Source organism: Scardinius erythrophthalmus (assembly GCF_964197995.2).
Source record: "Scardinius erythrophthalmus genome assembly, chromosome: 3".
Lineage (NCBI taxonomy): Eukaryota > Metazoa > Chordata > Actinopteri > Cypriniformes > Leuciscidae > Scardinius > Scardinius erythrophthalmus.
The window spans coordinates 5,719,803-5,740,595 of NC_138223.1; the positions used below are offsets into that span (position 1 = coordinate 5,719,803).

The 20,793-nt window shown below is 39.9% G+C and overlaps 1 protein-coding gene across 2 annotated transcripts in view; it reads right to left on the bottom strand.

Annotated features, from left to right (window-relative positions):
- fn1b (fibronectin 1b) overlaps nt 1-17,927 on the bottom strand; it is a 22,897-nt gene extending 4,970 nt beyond the window's left edge. For both annotated transcript variants that reach the window (XM_081361727.1, XM_081361726.1), the window contains exons 1-33: nt 17,588-17,927; nt 17,280-17,405; nt 16,900-17,037; nt 16,544-16,675; nt 16,050-16,187; nt 15,320-15,481; nt 14,401-14,601; nt 13,756-13,938; nt 13,224-13,400; nt 12,426-12,578; nt 12,149-12,277; nt 11,763-11,903; nt 10,109-10,221; nt 9,051-9,219; nt 8,778-8,954; nt 8,478-8,606; nt 8,155-8,244; nt 7,828-8,022; nt 6,380-6,658; nt 5,949-6,212; nt 5,757-5,851; nt 5,478-5,646; nt 5,173-5,259; nt 4,454-4,645; nt 2,592-2,777; nt 2,374-2,463; nt 2,006-2,272; nt 1,810-1,926; nt 1,535-1,708; nt 1,275-1,430; nt 1,033-1,146; nt 523-822; nt 232-419 (exon numbers count right to left, since the gene is read on the bottom strand). In XM_081361727.1, the coding sequence (XP_081217853.1) occupies nt 232-419; nt 523-822; nt 1,033-1,146; nt 1,275-1,430; nt 1,535-1,708; nt 1,810-1,926; nt 2,006-2,272; nt 2,374-2,463; nt 2,592-2,777; nt 4,454-4,645; nt 5,173-5,259; nt 5,478-5,646; nt 5,757-5,851; nt 5,949-6,212; nt 6,380-6,658; nt 7,828-8,022; nt 8,155-8,244; nt 8,478-8,606; nt 8,778-8,954; nt 9,051-9,219; nt 10,109-10,221; nt 11,763-11,903; nt 12,149-12,277; nt 12,426-12,578; nt 13,224-13,400; nt 13,756-13,938; nt 14,401-14,601; nt 15,320-15,481; nt 16,050-16,187; nt 16,544-16,675; nt 16,900-17,037; nt 17,280-17,405; nt 17,588-17,747 (5,391 nt within the window). In that variant the 5' untranslated portion in view covers nt 17,748-17,927. The remainder of the gene's footprint in view (nt 1-231; nt 420-522; nt 823-1,032; nt 1,147-1,274; nt 1,431-1,534; nt 1,709-1,809; nt 1,927-2,005; nt 2,273-2,373; nt 2,464-2,591; nt 2,778-4,453; nt 4,646-5,172; nt 5,260-5,477; nt 5,647-5,756; nt 5,852-5,948; nt 6,213-6,379; nt 6,659-7,827; nt 8,023-8,154; nt 8,245-8,477; nt 8,607-8,777; nt 8,955-9,050; nt 9,220-10,108; nt 10,222-11,762; nt 11,904-12,148; nt 12,278-12,425; nt 12,579-13,223; nt 13,401-13,755; nt 13,939-14,400; nt 14,602-15,319; nt 15,482-16,049; nt 16,188-16,543; nt 16,676-16,899; nt 17,038-17,279; nt 17,406-17,587) is intronic.
- Between the last annotated feature and the right edge of the window lie 2,866 nt (nt 17,928-20,793).

The window sequence follows — 20,793 nt, forward strand, 5'->3', positions numbered from 1 at the left end:
TGGACTCATTTTCTTATGACTTCTTTGGAACAAAAACATTGAAATGCAACAACCAAATGTATCAAACATCCTATATTGTTTTACCTGTTTATTGGAATAATTGATTCTTTTATTTGAACATTGTCCCTGGCAATAAATCACTCTGCTGCTTTTACTTGTGACTTTACTTGTTACTTCTGTGTTACCAAAAGATTAATGTATTTGTAAAATGTGAGAAGGTAAACATATTACCATAAGCCCGGGCACTAAGACTTGTGTAGAGTCAGGTGAAACATTCATTTCTTTGGGTGTGGGATACTGGTTCTTTGGGGAGACCACCACACGATAGCCAGAAAGTCTGCCACTGGGTGCCTGCCATGCCACAATAAAGGAAGATGGACTGATGTCGCGGAACTGGATATCGGTCGGAGCAGGAACAGCTGAGAAAGGTGAAAGGACAAAAATCAGGAAAGATCCCCCATAACACTCAACCTCATTAACTTACTAGCTTAAAAATCTAAGGTGAATTACAATATGCCATACCAGTGGGCTGAGACTCCTCATGAGTAGTGTGCTGAATACCCTCAAGGGTACGGTCTGGGTAACGTCCTTTCATGGGAATGACTTTAACATTGTACTTGGTTCCTGGGCGCAGACCCTGGAGAACCACACTGTTATCACGACCACTTAGGGCTGGTTGGTACTCTCGTTCTCCCTCCTCTGGACTAGAGTACAGAACCCTGTAGGAGGTCACTCCTGGAACCCGTGAAGCATCCCATGTCACAAGCATGGAGGTGGAGTCCACATCAGAGAAGGTCAGGTCTCTTGAATGCTGCAAATCGGCTAGAGATTTGGAAGAAGCGTTAAGGGAGTATGTATTTGGTGGTTTAACTGAAGTATGCTGGTTTAAATCCTGCAAGAAACAAGCCATGAACCATTGACCCCTTGAGCAAGACACTTATCTTCATGTTGTTCCAGTAGACAGGTTAGACCTGAACTATGATTTCAAATGTTAAAAATTTCAATAAGTTAAAAGATGTAAAAAACACTAACCTGTTGTAGCTTTCTGGACCACTGGGGTGCTCTCTCCTTCCCGGCTGAGAGCAATCACATTAATTGTATACTCCACTGTGGGTACCAAGCCACTGATGGTCATTTCAGTACGCTCTAAAAAGGCAGAAACAGAATAGTTATTATACCAATTTCAGGTACTGAACTAATTCTTCGAAGTCAGCTTCAGGGTCATGAGAAGGAATAGAAATTGATAAAAGGTTAAAGAGCGAGAGATGTCTCACCAGGGCCGACCAGCTCTGAGAATGTAGGACCTTGCCCACCCTTGGGCGTCCCTGTTACTCTATACCCTGTGATGGGACCTGTAGCTGGGCTCCAGCGGACAGTCAAGGTATTGTCTTGAATATCAGTAACATCTAAAACTGATGGGGATGGAACACCTGAGAATGGAGAAAAGTAAAGACAATACAGTCACAAGAAAGTTGTGGTAAGCTAATGGTCAGAAACCGTAATAGATTCAAATGACTTGTGCATGAGCACTTACTTCCACCCCCAGTCCTGTGTGTGATGATGACTGGTGTGCTGGAGGCTGGGCTGTCACCTCTGCCTGTCACGGCATACAGCGTGATGGTGTAATCTGTGTCCGGCTTCAGGCCCTGGATGGTAGCAGTGGACTGTGTTCCTGGAACAGTGAACTCTCTGGGTGCATCTCTTTCCCCTGGGAGTCAATGAGAAGGAATCAACTGCATTTACAAGTTCAAGTAAACTTGCAGCAACAGAACACAACACCACAAACACACTTTAAACCATTTGTCATACCTGTTTCTCCATGTGTGATCTTATAGTAGCGTACAGTGACTGCAGGGGCATCCCAGGAGATGGTGATGCTACTGGGAGTGGAGGACGTCACAGCCAGGTCAGTGGGAGCGTCAGAGACTACAGGAAGAAACAAGAGTCACATCAATCTACCTCGCAAAGATTAACCAAAAAAAAAGATTAATTTCTAACTTCTCACCAGTTGCTTGCGTTCCAGTAAGTGGTAGACTCTCTGTATTGCCGCTGACAGCATAAATATAGACATTGTACTCTGTCTCGGGGGCCAGGTTCCCCAGTGTGAAGTAATTTCTTGTCGGGGAAAGTCTCTCATCTTTAGGGCGCCCATCCCTTGTTGGCTGATAGCGTAGGCGGTAACCCGTAATGACGGCACGTGGGGCTATCCAGTGCACGGTAAATGAGTTGGTGGAGACTTCAGAGAAGTCCAGATTTGTCGGGGAGTCCAGTTCTGTGTGAATGAGGAGAAAGAAATTAAGTGGAAGAACTGACGGACTTGAAGTGGTAAGAAACCTAATCACTGAATACCATATCTTATTTCCAAATACATACTTGTTTTCTGAATACCAGTTACAGGTTCACTCTCTTTGTCACCATAGACGCACACTACTTTCACCAGATACTCTGTATTTGGCAGCAAGTCTGAATCGAGAAAAAAATCTGAATCAGCAGGTTAAACGTGTTTGGACTGTGAGATGCACATGGAACCTTGGAATCTTGTGATTTGTTTCCTAAAGGGTGATATAAAGAAAGCATTAGTAAAATCTTACTCTGAAGGATGAAGCTATTGGTGCCACCTCCTACGTTGACTTCCTGGGTGTCATCGTTGTTTGTGGGATGGTAGCGGATGACAAAACGACTAATTTCGGATGGCTGAACAGAAGGTGCGGTCCATGACACATGCATGGAGTCTGAGCCCACCTCAGGAAAGTACAGGTTTGTGGGGGCTAGAACAGCTAATCAAGAGGACATTGAGAGAGAATAAAGTCTTTAAGTAAAAAGTTTGTCAGCATAGATTGAAATGTGTATGCTAAAAAAACATTTAAATTAATATTATATTTGCTAAAAAAAATGCTATTTAACCTTTTCTTAATAACATGAAACAGGAATACAATGAAGACAAACAAAAAGATTCCCCACCTAGTGAATGCAAATGCAAAGATATTCCTAGAATTCCTAGATTATTGATTCAAAAAGGTACATTGAGTTTGGGAAATAGCAAATTGCTAACAATCTTGGTTAGCGAGGAAATAATGAAATTAAGTGGTCTGTGCGAATTATGTTTGGGGGAAGAGGGTCTCGGCCTCTCTTTTTACGCCCATATTATCCATTCCTTTCCTACGTCTTTTACTCCCACCCTCCGAAATGTAATAAACCTTTGTGGGATAATTCACCAGTTTGGGTTTGCTGTGTGATCACTGAGGGCACGCTCTCCGCCTCATCTGTTATGGTGGACACACTGATTTCATAATTGATGCCTGGCTCCAGTCCATGAATAGTGTAATAGTTGACGGAGGAGTTCACCATGTCCTCTAAAATAGGAAAACTCTGGCCGGCTGTAACAACTGTTATATGGTATCCAGTAACCGCTGGGTAATTTAGTGGGGTCCATCTAATTCCGATTGTGGTATCCGTGAAATCAACAAAACTGAGATCACCCACCTTGGGCACATCTTTAATCGGTTTAGAAAGTTGCATTCATTGGGAAGGGAGAGAGAAGACAAGACACACAGAAGCAATGACATTGAATAATTAAGACACGTAGCAAATTATTGTTCTCATGCCATCAATGCTAACCAATGCTGATATCTAATTAATAATCAGAAGACATGCACACAATAACGATAAAATAAACAGGCTTTTGATTTGAATTAGTCATACTACAAAAAATATGTCAAGCATACTATGAAAAATAAAAATAAAAAAAATTGTCAAGCTCCAACTTTTCTAGCAACTATCAAATGCAATAGATATTTTCTAACATTTATAACCATAAGTGAAACAGCCATGCTTGTTGAGAATTACACAATTATTTTCATGATGCACAAACAGATTAAATGCCAAGGATTTTCTTAGTAATTAATAGCTCTATATTAAAAGCAACAGTCTTTGTGAATCTGTACAGGGTATGTGTGATGCATCTAATAGAATCGGTAGCATTTAACAAGAGCAGCAGGATTATCTGGTGCAGTGGACATAGTTCAGGGTCACCCAGACTGAACTTTTGGGTGAATACTGGCAGCAGGTTGGAGTCCTGTGAGGAGTAAGCCATTAGTTATCACCACTGTGGCTTTGAGCACTAAAAATGGACCAATGGTGGTTTGGCTTCCACATAACATATATAACATGCCATCTGGTGAGATGTGCTTGTTGTTCCTATTCAGTGCTTGTTATTGCTTGCATTAAAAGCAGCAAATGGCAAGCATATACGCCAAACTGCTGTCCATGTGAACACCTCTTTACACCTCTTTTTGGCTGGGTGTCTTGAGAGTGTGAATTTATAAATCTACAGGTCCATGATAATCAGGTGATTCTCTGGATCAGTCATGGTGGTTTTGATCCAGCATAGCATGGCTTGAACTTACCTTTAATTATCTTATTACTATACTGTTCACAATAAATGAGGTCTTACCTTGCGTAATGGTGGTTGAGATAGGCTCACTCTCTAGGTGGTTTTTAACAGTGTAGACACTGACATTGTATTCAACTCCAGGACTCAGGTTGTCAAGAGTGCATGAGGTTTCTTCCGCTTGAACAATCTCCTCTTGAGTAGTTCCACGCTGCCCATTGGTTGGTGTGCACGTCACCCTATAGCCAGTTATATCTGAGAGGATAAAGGGGATATTTCAAGTATAACAAATAGAAATGGACACTTACGAAATAGCATTGTGAAGGTACTATGGTGGAGAGGCGGTAACACCATCTGATTACCATATTCATAGGGTTAGGTTAATTATGTATATAGGTTCTCTAAATAACACCAATGTGTTGTTCAATAAACTATGGTTTATATATATAGATATAGTTGGTAATACATTGAATAATGGGATAAAAAATAAATGCTTACAGACAGTGTGTAGAGTTTAACATTTACAAAAAAACAGAAAGAGTTAGAATGAAACGCGCTAAATGTAATAATAAACATGACAAGCAGATGAAAGATAAATAAACAGACAAAGAATAGTGGGAGCAAAGGATGATTCCCAAGGAGAAGTAATTGGATAAAATTAAACCTAAATATTTGCAACTAGTCACATACACACACAGCCTACACAGTTGGCCAAGGCCTAATAGCATGCTTCAAAGAAAGGGTGAACAAGGATAAGAAGTGGGTGTACAGTCAATATTTACCCGGACTGTTGGTTCTGCTCCATCTGACATTGAGGTTACCAGTGACAGGGTTAGACACCACATTCAGGTCAGTTGGTGGGGATAGGGCTATCGTGGCAGAGCAAAGAGGAATGAAGTTCAACATTAGAAAATAATATACCTACTACTTTAAGCCCTACAATACAGGCTAAAAGTGTCTTGAATAACATTTCATTTAATCTCTGTCAGAGGTCTAGTAATAAACCAACATGCACGTTTTGCTCTCTAACATTTAGAGCTTTTAGACAAAGTAGGATTGACTTGAATTAGACTTATCAGTAACTTACATGTCACAACTTTATTTGTGATAGGGTTGCCATGCTTTCGGCCATTGAACAGGGGCTGCAAGCTGTAGGTATACTCCAATCCCGGAGTCAGACCGGAAAAGTAAATAGTGCCATCCCCAGAGGTCACATCTCTGGGAGCCTCACCACCTTGGCTGGGCCTCACAGACATCTGAGAGAAGGACACATATTAAGACTATCTTAAGACAGGAAGTCAGAGTTGAAACATCACAGGGAAATACACAACAAAATGCTAATGTGAAAATAAGAAAGTGTTTATACCCTGTATTTGTATCGTGGTATAGGGGTCCAGGTAATAATGATGGCCGTGTCGGTGACATCAGTGGTGAATCGGGGAGCGCTACCCGTTGGCTGAGCTGGAGAACAAAAGCAAAAGAGAGGATAATTAAAATGGACACTCCTTGGAGGGCACTATTACTCTATTGTTTCACCTCAGGAGAAAAGGTTACGCACAAGTTCTGAAGGCATCAGTGACTCCTTCGCTGAGCGTGTTCCCTTGCTCTGAGTGCAGAGTGACTCTGTACTCTGTATCAGGCTGAAGGTCGCTGAGCTTGTATTGAGACTCGTGGCCAGGGATCCTCAGCTGTTTGGGGCTGGAGTTGCCAATGCTGATGAATAGACGATAACCTGTGACCTGAGCTCTGGGGACAGACCAGATGACCAGAGCGCTGTCGTCAGTGATATCAGTGAAGCGCAGGTCGGTAGGGACATCAGGCTCTGAGGGAGGAGAATGTTGAATTGATGTTTACATAGGCAATGTAATGAAATCTATGACTTAGATGGTATGTATGACATACTCATAACTATAAACAGATTTAGCAACTTTTGTTAGTTGCACTTTAGATCATGAACAGCTCAAAGACAAATGTATGAATGTCACTTACTCGTAGATTTCTCCCCAACCAAAGGTTCGCTCTCCACTCCTCCGTTGACTGCATAAATATGGAAGCGGTAGAGTGTGCCAGGGTGCAAGTGTGTGAGCTCGGCGTTAGCATTTCGCGTCACAGGAAGCAGAAGGGGTCTCTGGGCTCGGCCGTCTGTGCTTACAGGCGCAAAGGTCACGCGGTATCCTGAGACCTCACTAGGAGGACCAGTCCAGATGATGCTGATCTTGACATCGGTAACTTCAGAAAACTGCAGGTCTGTGGGAGCTTGGACCTCCTCTGTTAATGAGGTGGAAAGCAAAATGGCAATATTTCAGTGCTCTGCTAAAAGGAAAGGTATGAATGATCAGTAAACACGAGTAATTTGGGCAAGCTAGGATTAGGAGTCTGTTCAAATCCTAACCATACTTATAAGCAAAAAAATAGTGATGATTAGTTTAACAAGGATTGGATTGAACTTGGATTTGTCACATGAGCTGTATTTGTCACATGACATACATGACTTGTATTTGTCACATGATTTCTTGGGTGTGCCTGATTAAGGTGATCACCTGTGTCTATTTAAAGTTGTCTTCATTACTACATTTACATTGAGCCTGATGAAGGCCTGAGGGTCGAAACGTTGCTAAAATAAACTATTTTGGAGCAGTAATTTTCATTGTGCGGACTTCACACTTCTTTATTTAGTTTAACAAGCACCCATAAATATTTATTTCATCGGGAATGTCTATATCCCCTACTGAAAAATAACAGTTTACTTAGTTTTAGTTTTTTCTTAATACTTAGACCAGCTAGACCAGCATAAACCAACCTGGACCTCATGCTGTTTTTTGCTGGATTATTCAGCAAGGTAATCAACAGATGCTTTCTTGGAGTTCAAAAAAAGTAAAAGAGTTCTCTATTTGGCTTCAAAAGAAAAACAAGATGATCACACAAGGAAAAAAAGACTCTCATTAAGGAAGTGTGTTTTTGGTAAAAAAGACGTCAACTGGCAAGACAAGAACAGAAAGACACTCAAAACTTCCCAGTCCATGCTTATAAAGTTGTTTTGGCTAAGCACTAAATCTCCCAGCTCAGGCATTTGTTATAGTCAGCTCTCAGCGTGAGGAGAGAGAGAACTGGCAGACATCTTTACACGTGAGTGAGAAACTTGAGCACTTTCACTAGCTTAGAGAAATTGAGCAAATAAAGTTGTTTGAACTAAAATGCATACATAAAATACTAGGAGTGTGTGGGTGTAAAACATTTTGACACAATCAGAGGTAAGAATACACGTTGAACTAACTGAAAATAAGAGGGGCAGCAGAAAGCTATAAAAACAAAAATAAACTGAGGTGCAGCCTGCAACATGTCTCGACATGTCCTCTATCTCCAAATAATTTTCTGTCGCTTTCTACTATATCTTGCAATTAAAGAGGATCCCAAAAAAGGATATTCTGAACTCTTACCAGGCTGTTGCTCTCCAGTGGTGCTGAACTGTAGGACCAAAGGTACACTCTCCATGTTGTCTTCCACTGAGTAAATACTGACATTGTATGACAAGCCAGGTCGAAGGTCACCCAGTTTCACCATTGTTTGAGTCTTAGGGAGGATGAGCTCAGTACTGCTGCCCTCGATTGAGGGTCTGTACACCACACGATAGCCTGCGCACACACATTACATGAAAAAATTGTTGATGCCTATTCCACATTCATGTACATTATCAGCAGACATGCTAAAATGCAACTTAAGAATACAATAAATATCTTAATATCTTAATTCACAAATGTTCTCACCAGTTATAGGTGCTTGGGGTTTGGACCATCTTATCATGATGGACGTATCCCGGACATCTGAGACCTCATGATTGGTTGGAGTGTCAGGTGCTGTTAATAGACGGTTCATTTATTCACCAAGAACTTCACGTGGCAACCCATTTTTAGCATCAAAATTTTAGCAACAAAATCAAATCAGAAAATAAACTTTGCTGTTTGCTCTGCAAATGCAATGTGAAAAACACCTAGGCTAAATAAAATAGTTTAATTAAATGAATGCATATTCATGGATTTTAAATTGTCTCAAAAAGTTAATTTTGAAACCCTGTGCACAGTGATCTTACCAGTGGTCTGTGATGTTGACAGGATGCGATTTGTTTCTCCTCCTGGACTGACTTCAAAAACTTGGACGTTGTACCTACGGCCAGGCAGAAGATCTTGGATGTTCACTGATGTTGTTGTTCTTGGGAGGTCTGTGTAATGGGGGAAAAAAAAGAGTAATTAATTAACTAATTAAGTCAATTGAATTTTACAAAGTCACTGGAAAACCTGAGAATTATATTCATCAAGGGTGTAATCAGTTTGTTTAATTCCCAGTAATATACAGTTTTTCGACTAGTGGCATGTCTCCAACTATTACTCACCAATCACACGTGGCTGTGCTCCATCCTCTGACAGTTCATATTCCACTCTAAATCCAGACACTGTGTCGGATGCAGATACCCAGGAGATGACGAAGCTGCTGGAGGTGATTTCGGTAACGGACTCTGAGGTGTCCACCTCCGGCTGGGGCTGGGTGGTCTCACCCTCTAATTTGGTAACTGCAAAAATGGGGAATGATGTTACATGAAGTTTTTCAAGGTTTCTGAAGAAAAAAAAAAGAATTGAAGATGATAAAAAGTTAAAAATCTACATACGAGTGCCATACGTAGTGGTGAAGTCAAAGCGAGTGACCTCTCTAGGTCCATAGCGCAGAATGCTGATCAGCTGACCCTCATAGGTCAAACCTGGTTTAAGCCCTGAAATGGTGTAGGAGTTGATGTGACCAGGAATGGTTGCCTCCTTCCAGGGTCTTTGTGTATTTTTCTGCGAAAGGAAAATGTTACAAAATGAAAAAATCTAGAAAGAAATATTTAGTTAAAAAAATAACAGATTTATACATTTACAAGGCTATACAAAAACAAGATAATACTGTGCGAGGGTGTTTCTAATTCAACGGCTGAGGGAGTGATGGTAAATCTGACATCTTTCTTTCTTCTGACTGCTGTTATCAATCTCTGTATTTCTTCCTGTTTTGGAAATTTGTGGAAACACTGTAGTGGATTTTTTTCTTTTGCAATTTGAGCAAATGGAAATAAAAAATGTTTTACCTAGTCTACCATTCACTGCTATAGAAGTTTAAATTGACCTTCTGAGAACCCCAGAAATGTGAAAAGGGTGCATTATTCTGCTTTATTTATACGCCTTGAAACAGCTCTGAAAAATCTTGCAAAAAAACAAAACAAAACAAAAACACATTAGGAAAAATATAAATAATATATATTCCAAAATATATATTGTTTTTTAATGTACTTGCAAAAATAAAATATTGTCCCACTTTAGATAAATTGCAAAAATTCTAGAAAGCCTCTTTCTTTTAGTTAAGAAGAACAAAGATAAACAATTTTGCAACTTTCCACTGAAGTCCATGATTCGCTGTGTCAGAGTGAAGAGTAAATGTGTGTTTTTTAGTTCAAGGACTGTGGCTTGTTTGTGTGTGATGAAATCTCATCCTGTACTTTTAGTATAAGCGATCATCCCTTGCCGAGGGAGGTACACAAACATTCTCTGAAGGGACAAAATGTCTCTCGTTCCAGGAATCTGGATAAAAATCGATGCTGTTGGAATCTTCTTTACTGACATAAAACTATATAACCTGAAACATCCAGATCTGAGAATCCTCAATGCGAAAGTACAAAACAAAAAAAAGACTTACGACTCTCCACTTGAGGATGTATTGCGTAATGTGGGCAGACGAGGGAGCGTTCCATTGGATGGGATGGGAATTCGGCTGATTTCCAGTTTCCGTGATGATGACCCGAACAGGAGCTTTTGAGGAGGAGGATAAACAAATAATGATTGTTAACTGACTGATTAGCTAGTTTCATATTATAAAGGCCATTTACTCTGCAGTTGTATTTAATTCACAGAGAAGGAAAGGAAAACAAAGAAGTCTTTGAAAACAGTCTGTTTCACATTAAGAATTTGAAAAGAAGTTTGGATAAGAACGTTTGGAATCATTTGTCTGGCCAGATGTCTGAAAATGGAACAAAATGACCCCAGTTTGTCAAGTGTGGGGCGTTAAACAGTTCAGAGGATGATTGCATGGGTGCGGTGTTAAAAATCACACCTGTCCATAACATTCTGCACCACTTTACCCTTTATTATGCCCAGGCCTTCACAGAATTTGGTTAACAGCTGCATGCAATTCAATGCGGTGAGGTCATTTCGAACAATTCTGAAGTCCCCTTCACCTCTAGGAGAAATTACATCAGTCTTTGTGGTGTCAAAACCAAAATTATACTGAAAAGGGAATATGGTCACCCAGATACAAATTCAGTGGCCCTTCAAAAGCACAGTGTTAAGATGGTCATTTACAGATGGTCTGAGTACATAGTGCAGCTGTCCTTTTTTGGTTCTGTGAAGGTCGTAAAAATGCTGCTCACACTTTCCTTGAAAAAACGTCAACTGCTAACAAACCACAACCTGTCTTACATTACTTATTGCTACTCCTACAGGCCATTTGGTTGCAAACAATCACAACTGAACATCAAACCATGATATTGGAAGCTATAAATGCTGTTTGAGAATCACCTGTGGTATTTTGCACAAGTTTGCCATAACCATAGACTAAAATAAAAATCAAACGTCGTTCAAAGGCATGATTTTCAATGAATAACGACTAAAATTTTACTCGGCACAAAGCTGTCATTTGTCTTCAGAAGATGTGAAATATACAGTAGTGCACCAATAATATGGACTACTTTTATGGTACTTTTGGGAGGTTGAAAGCTCTAGTAACTTAAATGTATCTATCTCTCTTTTTTTTTGGTTGAAAATAGAAGCCCAGATATTCTGCTAAACATAAAAAGCCCTTTCTGTCCTATCTGCCCAACTTCAAATGGTTAATGTTTCCCCTGTAGAGAGGTTAGATGGAGGTTGATTACATCTGCTGAATTTCAAAGAGGTTGTTGGTTGGTAAACGATGGGTGACAGCTCTTTTACTGGGACCATTTGAGGCTTTTAAAAGAAAAACAAACATGCATAATCAAGTGTTAGTCAAGTTAAAGGAGGGCAATTGCGGGAAAGTGACTGTTGCACAGGCGTAATTCCCGAGTGGGACGGGTGGGACATGCCCCCACTACTTTTAGCAAAAGTTGATTTTGTCCCCACCACTTTTTGAAAGCCACTAAAAAATGGCAGGCTTACAACGAAGAAAAGAAACAACATCTCCGATCCATCTTTCTTTTCAATTTAATTCACACATGTTACACAAAATGCATTTGCGCCAACCACACAGGTCTGATTTATGAATCTTGTCACACACATATCAGGATTTATTAACAATAAACACAGTTGTGATCTCTTACCAGTGGACTGTAGAGGCTCACAGGCCAGTTCTCCAATGCCGTTACCATAGCAGGAACATCTATACGGGATGCCTTGAATGACCTTGTTCCAAGTCTGGCCAATCTGGTAGAACACCTTGGTCTCGGGTTCTTGGCACTGGTCTAAAGGCAAAGAAAAAATGGTTTGTGTAAACAAAGTGAAAATAGTCTTTCTTTCATCACAACTCTGACAAGTTTACAAAAACTATTGTTTAAAATGAGTCTGTTCGATTTGAATTGAAGGAAACATGACCATTCATGTTGTAAGATACTTTGAACGTATGAAGGGAAGTTCTTACATTTTGAGAAAAAGGTTAGAAAAAGGAAAGAGAACAAAAGGCTGAACATAGCAACGAATGCCTGCTTACCGATGGCATCGCATTTCCAGCGACCACGGCCTTGTCCAAAGCATGTGCAGTTCATCATGTAGCCCTGGTCATGGCGCTTTTCGAAGGTCTCGTTCACGTCATATGTCTGTCCATTCACAACGCACTGGTCTGAAATAGGCAAGAATTTTTTGAACAACTTTATGATGACATAGTTTGCATTTATTGTATTTCATGATGTCTTATGTCATGTCCAGAACTACTTAAAAAAATGACCAGTATATTTGTAAGATAAGTGTATTTGGGAACATCTAATGACCTTTGAGCTGAGTGAAGGAAATGCAGTTCCACTCCCCGCGTCCATTGCCCTGACACGTGCAGCGCATCATGTGACCAAGTGTGTCATGGCGCTTGTCCCACTCGTCACCCACGCGGTACATGACATCATTAACAGTGCAGACTTCCTCATGAGCTGGATTAAAACGAAGAAAGGGAATTTATGATTGCATTGAAAAAAACAAATACTTTCGACAAGGATGTCTATTCTGAATGCATGTGGTATTTGGTGTTCATTCTGATCTCATTCTCCCTGGAACAAAGCCAGGAACCATGTCTGGTCTGGAGTGGAGCCAGGCTTAAAACCCTGACAGGGGCGGACCCCATAGATCCAGTCAGCGGAGCCACAAATCAGTTCTGCATTACATGGTCTTAAAAACTCCAACTGCCTTAATAGCTCTTAAATACAGCTCGAGAACTCATTTGCAGGCCACTGAGTGTCATGGCCCAAGCACATAAATGACGAATTAAGGCCCAAAAAACTATTACTGTCTATAAAACCTGACTTCAGCTGAATGTATTAAAAAGAACCAGTAAATTAAAGAGATAACAACCCACAGTTATCCTCCTAATGGCACACTGAGTACATGGAAAACTGTAAAAATGTGATCTTTATGCAGCTATGTGCTCAAATCCTCCAGTATTTGCAGTATACTTAAAGTTCAGTAAAGTTTCAGTGTAAAATTTTATTTCTAAGCTATTATTATATTTCCACTATATATTTCCTCTGTTACCTCTAGAGGCAATAACTTCATATCTTAAATCAATCAAACATTCTCACCAGCCATGGGACAGAATCCGTATTTACGCTCTCCATCATAGTCAGTAGTAGTACCACACCACTTCATCCCGTCACGACGGCCTTCAGATGTGCAGTCGGTGTAGTTGCGTCCATTATACTTGAAGGGGAACTGGCACAGAGCGCCATTAGAGTTTCCACCACGGGTCGTCACAAGCTCTGAAAGACCAAAGAAAGGAACAATCAGACAAACCAAGAGGGAAATCTTGACCCATTACTTTTGGCGCTTTTCCACTGCATGGTACGGTACGGCTCGGTTCGGAATGGCACGCTTTGGCGCATTACCACTGCATGGTACGGTACGGCTCGGTTCAGTACGGCTCACTTTACTAGTGAAAAGTCCAGGCCACCATGTTGTATCTGTAACTCTTTGGTCAACCAGCTTTACTACAAAGACCATGAAATGTGGCTAGGCTGGTCCGAACTAAGTATGGACAAGTATAGACATTTCTGCTGGTTTAAGTCAGTCTATTCTGCAGAGAACATAGAGAAAGAGGCTCTGAGATGCACTTACGGTTCTTTCCGGTACAGAATGAGTACAGGCCATCACTGTCGTAGTTAGAGGTGGTACCGCACCATAGCTGCCCATCAACTCGGCCCTCAGAAATGCAGGAGTAGTGGGTGTTCCCACTAAAAACAAAGGGGAACACACATGGCTGCCCACCAGAGTTGCCACCATAAACCTGGGACTGTCCATCTGCGTAAATCAAAGAGAGGACAGCATTATTAATGGCACCAGGGGTGTTTCAATCATTAGAAATGTGGGTTCATGTCCTGCCAATATTTAAAAAAATATATATATTAATCCCCAACTTTTTGAGAGATAATCAGTATGTGTCAAGGGGTACAGAATGAGGGTCAATGGGTTGGCCAAAACAGTGGAACATAGCGCTAGCAATGCCACGGTCACGGGTTCAATTCCCAGGGAATGTACAAACTGGTAAAACTTGCATGCCAAATACACAAAAGTAAACGTTTTTGCCATTTTATTCATAGAAAAAAGAAATGGGTGAAAAAGGACTTGAACCAACATTGGCCCCATGACCTCCAAGTCTCTCAACAAGGTCGTAAAGTAAACATGCACGTAAAGATTCTAAGACCTGGATAACATACTGGATCGTGTACAAAATATCCCCGGATCCCTGGATTTAAACGTCACCTTGCTCCTCGCAGCTGATTCCTCCTCCAACACAAGTGCACAGCATTTCCTTGCTGCCCTGAGTTCTGATCCAGCTCATGCCACTGGAATAGGACACACCTGAATCGGTTTTACAGCTACCCTCCTCCTCGAGAAGTTCAGGCAGGACGTTGACTTGGTTCATCACTTCTGTAACTCTATGAGCCACGGAAGACCCAGAACCTAGTCACAAAGACGACAGAGACCATTTGTTGAAGCTTATGACCAAAAAAAAAATGCCTTTTGGGAATTAAAATTCTATTTTTTTTTTTTGGGGGGGAAGTATGGTTCTATGATCCTACAAAAATTCCTACAGATCTTTTTGGTTCTTCTTAGAGTCCTACTGGATATTGTGTCATCTTTATCAGATCTCAATTTGTATTGCATTGGAATAATGTTCTGATGCTTGTATCCTATTCATGGAAATCATGTTAGGAACTCTAGAAGTTTAAACACCCTGAAATATTTCGTTTTGATGCTGTATAGAGGCATTTATCCTAATTTGTAGTCATAATGGCCTAATTTGGGGAATTTGGGAACTTTGTGCTTTAAGATCTAGCTCTGGTTTCATGCTATGCTTCAATCCTCGGAATTCCCATTTGGTCCCAGATTTGTTTCAACAGAAATTCCAAGAGGTTGCTTTGATTTATGTAATGAACAATTGGTTTGCTACACACTTATGCTACATATCACTTAATGAAAATTTGATCTACAGCTTAACAAATGTTGCACCTTTAATTGTCATCATGTGCAGCTTAACAAATGTTGCACCTTTAATTGTCATCATGTGAACATTGATTCACAAAAGCGGGGAGAATTGTAATGAAATAATGCAATTACACTTCTAAGTCTTTTCCATCCATTAATTAGTACTATCAAACAGCAAATGCTGTACACTTACCAATGTCAGCGGTTGTATGGGAAGAAGCATGTCTGTCACACTTCCATTCTCCACGACCGTTGCCTGTGCAAAGACACTGCAAAATGTTTCCATTGGAGTCAGTTTTGGTCCAGGTCTCACCAATACGGTATGAGGTTCTGGTGTCCTGGTCATTACAGCGGTCTGGAAAAGACAATGAAACAATGCCAAACATGTAGTCAAGGTAATAAGTGGCATATAACAATGAAAACATCCCTCACATCCATTCATCCCACCCCTTCTCTTCTGATGTTCATGCTTGGATCAAGCTTGTTTAGGAAACACTTCCACACCATCACACTTCAGTAGGTTGTCTTAATTTATGACCCATGATGAAGTGTTTTCCGACACTTTCCAAGCAGAACAGGTGAAGGAAGCCAAGATCTTAATAGTGTTTCTTCACCCAAACTACTTTTCTTTCACTGCAAGACTTCAACTTCAAAGTGCATGCTGTAATTTTCCAAGTGCATAAGCCCATCCAGCTACAGGAAGCTTGCAGAGCTCATTGGTAATTATGTAATAAGGGTGTGTCATGTAAATAACTACAAAGTCATGAAAGGACACATGGGAAAATTGTGTGCTTATGAGAAAAAAACAGGACCTTGGAAACGAGTAGGCATCAACTGAGCAACAAACACAACAAAGAGGTGTTTTTAGAAAGTCCGTCACAAATGTTTTTTTTTTTTTTTACTGAAGTTGATGACAGACTTACTTCTGGAGGTGCAGGTTATGCGCCCGTTGCCCTCCCCCAAACATGTGCAGTCCACTATCATCCAGCCTTGATAGGGTTTTTGCCATGTCTGACCAACCACATATGAAGATCCTTGTGAGTCATCATAGCAACGCTCCGCTGTGAAGATACAGTGAATTTAGCATCTTGTTCTTACCACTCGGGTGTGGCATGCTAGCATGTCAAATTTACAAAAAGAGTCACATGCAGTTTTATCTGTACTCTGTATACATAATCAATCAAGCAACAAATAAACAAACCAACTAACAAACAAATAATAATTAAATCCACAGGTCATATACACAACCTTAAATAATTAAATAAAAAAAAAATGAAACTAAATTACATTTTTAAAATGATTTTAAAAATTGTTATGCCTTAATCCCTTTTTTGGGATATTTATCCAGAATTACAGGAATCACTATTAGTCTGCAAACTGTTTGCAAAGACAAATGTACAGGTAAACACTGTCTCACCGACTGGTTTACAGGTCCACTCTCCCTTTCCGTTGCCAAGACACACACATTCAAGCATGTAGTCTCCAGTGTCGTGGGGTCGTGTCCAGGTGTCCCCGATTCTGTATGAATTACCTCCTTCATGGCAGCGATCTGTACACACAAAAAAAAACCTGATTAGTTTAGTCATGAGAAAAAAGACTTTATTTTACAGCCTTGTTCCCCAAGTAGTGGGTAATAACTAGGTACTAAACCTTAACCCATGTAGTTACCCAGTACTTTCTTAGGTAACTGCACTGTAAGTACACATACTGCAAAGTAGTTAATGTGAGCATTTTTAATTTACAATTTATACTTTTTTTTTGTCTTGGACTTACTTGCGATGGTGCAGCTAATTTTGCCTTTGCCGGACCCAATGCAGGTGCAGTCCCAAATCATGCTATCCTTCGGTCGCTCGTAGGTCTCTCCGACTCGGTAGGAGCGTGCATTGAATTTGTCATAGCAGATCTCCTCGGCTACAGGTGCCAAAAATGAGCATATAAACGATACATCGCTTGATTTACATCATACTACAAATTTAGATTCATGTTAAACACAGAAAATAACCAAACAACTCGTTCAGAACTCCCATACGTGCGTAATTGCGCATTATTGCGCACTCACACACACACACACACAAAAAAAAAGCATAGGGGAAAAAAGAACCTTAATATATCATAGCTCAGAATAAAAGAGTCTGAATAATAAAACCATTCACCTGCTGGTTTGGATTTACACTTGACCCCTGACGGCCCCTGACATGTGCAGGTGAGAGTGCTGTCCATGTACGGGCGCTCCCACTCATCGTTCATCCTATAAAATCGACCGTTGTCGTTGCAGCCACCTAAAGTTAAAAAGACAAAATTAGCATATATATTCCTACATATAAAACACCTATGTAGTCAACTTTTACACTGTACAGTCGTCTAATTTAAATGCCCTGAAAAGTTTGTTAGATTGTCTATATTTTTGAAGATGTTTTTTTTTTCTCAATTCAAAATCAAAGAAATAAGCTGACGAACTTACTTTCATGGATGGCTAAACTCCTGGCTTCCTCGTAGACCGGGTCCAGACGGATTTGTTGCTGCGTTTGTCTTTTACTTTTCACTGCTGATTGTGGCATACAGTGGACAGATCCCCCGATGCACAGCAGGAGCAGGAGCTTCTTTACCGAGATACGGGCCATTTTCACCCGTTACGGATAACAGTTTGGCTGTGTGTGAGTGTGTGTCAATGTGCAGTATTTTCTGTTGCGCACTGAAGAGGGAGGCACGGAAAGGTTTGCGGAGGTTGAATGTCTTTGCGCGCGCTTGTTTCCAACTGCCTTCCCAGACTGTGCTGAACCTCCGCCGTCCAGCTGATGTGGGACGAGTGCGCTTTTAAAGGGGGATTTTATCCAGCACAGTGCGGAGAGAGAGAGAGAGAGAGAGAGAGAGAGAGAGAGAGAGAGAGAGAGAGAGAGAGAGAGAGAGTGGGTGTGTGTTTGGGGGCTTGAGGGGAGGGATCTCTCACCCTCTACAGTCTGTGCTTGCGTCAATGTCGGGAAATCTGGCACGACACAAGCATCACCTGCGAAGTCATAAACCGGCAGGTAACTGTCATCTAGAGTTCATAATTATTCAGAGGTCAACAAGTTACATTAACATTCTATATATTTGAGATTATCTATTATATCTTTGTAAATGTAGCCTAGCCTATATTTAAAAAATAATAATAATTTAATGTAGGCCTATCTGTGACCCTGGACCACAAAACTAGTCACATGGGTTGTTGTTTTTTAATTGAGATTTATAATAATAAAGCTGAATAAATAGGCTTTCCACACAGGGTCACATTATCTATCTATCTATCTATCTATCTATCTATCTATCTATCTATCTATCTATCTATCTATCTATCTATCTATCTATCTATCTATCTATCTATCTATCTATCTATCTATCTATCTATCTATCTATCTATCTATCTATCTATCTATCTATCTATCTATCTATCTATCTATCTATCTATCTATCTATCTATCTATCTATCTATCTATCTATCTATCTATATATAGGCTACACATGTAACAAATGTGCTATCTTTTCCCTTATGTTTTGTTATTTGCTTAGCTTAAGATTGATCCTCCATGGTGAATAAAGAGAAAAGAGAGCAGAACCATTCTGGGCATACAGCTTACCCATCATGCCTTGGGTGGAAAATATGTGATATTGCTGGTGCAATGTTTTGTCTGGCTTAGGTGATTCTGGAAGTCACTGAGTAGAAAGGGAAATAGCAGCTGGCTAAAAAAAAATTATTTACTAGAAACGTTCATTTACAGGAACTGAAGTCCAGTGGTGTCCATGTCCAGGCATGCGACTCACTGTAAAACTCTCATTGCCAACTATGTCAGCGGTCTACTGATGCAAGTTTGTTCAGTTTTGTCATCCAACTCTTTCCTTTTCACATCTGTGAAACACATCAGAAGGACTTTTAGTAATAATCATTATAATCAGCCCATGAAAGCTTGAGTGCTGCTGTCCTAAAAGGAAAAGAGGACAAACCAAGTACCAAGATAAACTCGCATACATTTTTCAACATTTACAACTTTTCATTAAAATTATAAGCATATATATATTGTAATAAAAAAACTATATTAAATTAGAAAATAATGTAAAATAAGAACATTTTCACTATATTTTTCTCCTACTGTATACAGTGTAATGGCATACAGTATATTCCAATTGACGAATCAGAATCAAGCATTCCACGGCATTCCATATTTTAATATTTCAAGCATTCCACGTAATATAATTTAATAATAGACTAGGAACCTGAAAAAAAAAATCCTTTCATTTATTTAATAGAACAAATCACCAATTACCTATGTACCTGTGATTGTTCCCTTCAAGAAATTGTTAGAAATTGAGGTATAGTCAAATATGAGAACAAGCAGGACTTAAACCACATATATTGAAAGCATCTAGAGGCAATGCTGTGTTTAAAGTGAATTTCAAAACAACCAAGAACTTATGAAGTGGTGACATGAGTCTGTAATTTTTATATTAACTCAAAAAATAAAATAAATTGTGTCTTTACTCAGGTTTCCTACAATGTGTACAATGTTGCACTTGTCAGTTCTCCCCCAAAAAAGGTGCAAATACCCTTTCAAAACCCTGTATACATATTTTTAGTATAAGTTTTTACGAGAAAATACAATTTCAGTCTTTCCATTTCAAAACTTCATGTTTAATTAAATGCGTTACTTCTTTGTAAAATTTACTAGCAAATTCTGAGTGAAAACAGTTTCTACACCATTTTTTTGTTGAGTGTATGGTGTACACTCACAAGGTCTTCTCTGTACGAAACTGTCTCACACCCCATATCCAGTTACAGTGAAGCAGTGTTGTAAGGGACCGTCTGAATCAGAAGCAAACAAGCACTCACAGAAACACCACAGGCATGGAGCAAAGGCACGGTGATCATTTGACAAGTTCAAAAACCTCATGATTCAGAAGTGAATTGACATAACAAGCAGTGACTCAACGACAGACAGGTGAGCTCATCAAGACCTCTACAAGTTTTTGCCTCCAGCTGTTTTTTTCCACTGCATTTTTTAATGTATATGATAAAGAATCAACAGAGGATTCACAATTTAAACAAAACGTCCTTGAGAAAGCCTTGCTCTAGTATATAGTTGCATAAGAGAGCGGATCTGTGTAGAGTTAGTTTAATATAAAGTCAGTGTGATTGGTGTGTACTCTGTAGCACTTTGCTGAACTTTTCCCCTCAAAACTGACGCAAAACAGGACTTCACTGACAGGGCCGCCCAACATTCTCCAAAGGTTTACAAGCCCTCTATTTTGTCAAGTGCAACACAATATTTTGTTCACTAAGCAATTTGCCTTCCATTCCGTGTTTAGATGTTACAATAGACTTAATGTTCAACTCATAAAGTTCAAACTTTAACCCTGTCACAATTGTGGATCTAAAACAAAAATATAGGATCTACAGTGCTATGCATAAGTTTAGACACCCATGCTAAAGTTGACTAAAAAGAGGAATAAAAAATCATCTTTTGGAAATTGAACTTAATGCCTTAATTAAAAAAAATAGGAAAAATCCAACCTTTAAGGACACCAATTTTCTTTGTGATTGAATAATGTATCGTAAATAAATAAATGTTCTTTCTTAAAATACAGGGTGCATAAGTTTGGACACCCCTATGTTAAATTCCCATAGAGGCAGGCAGA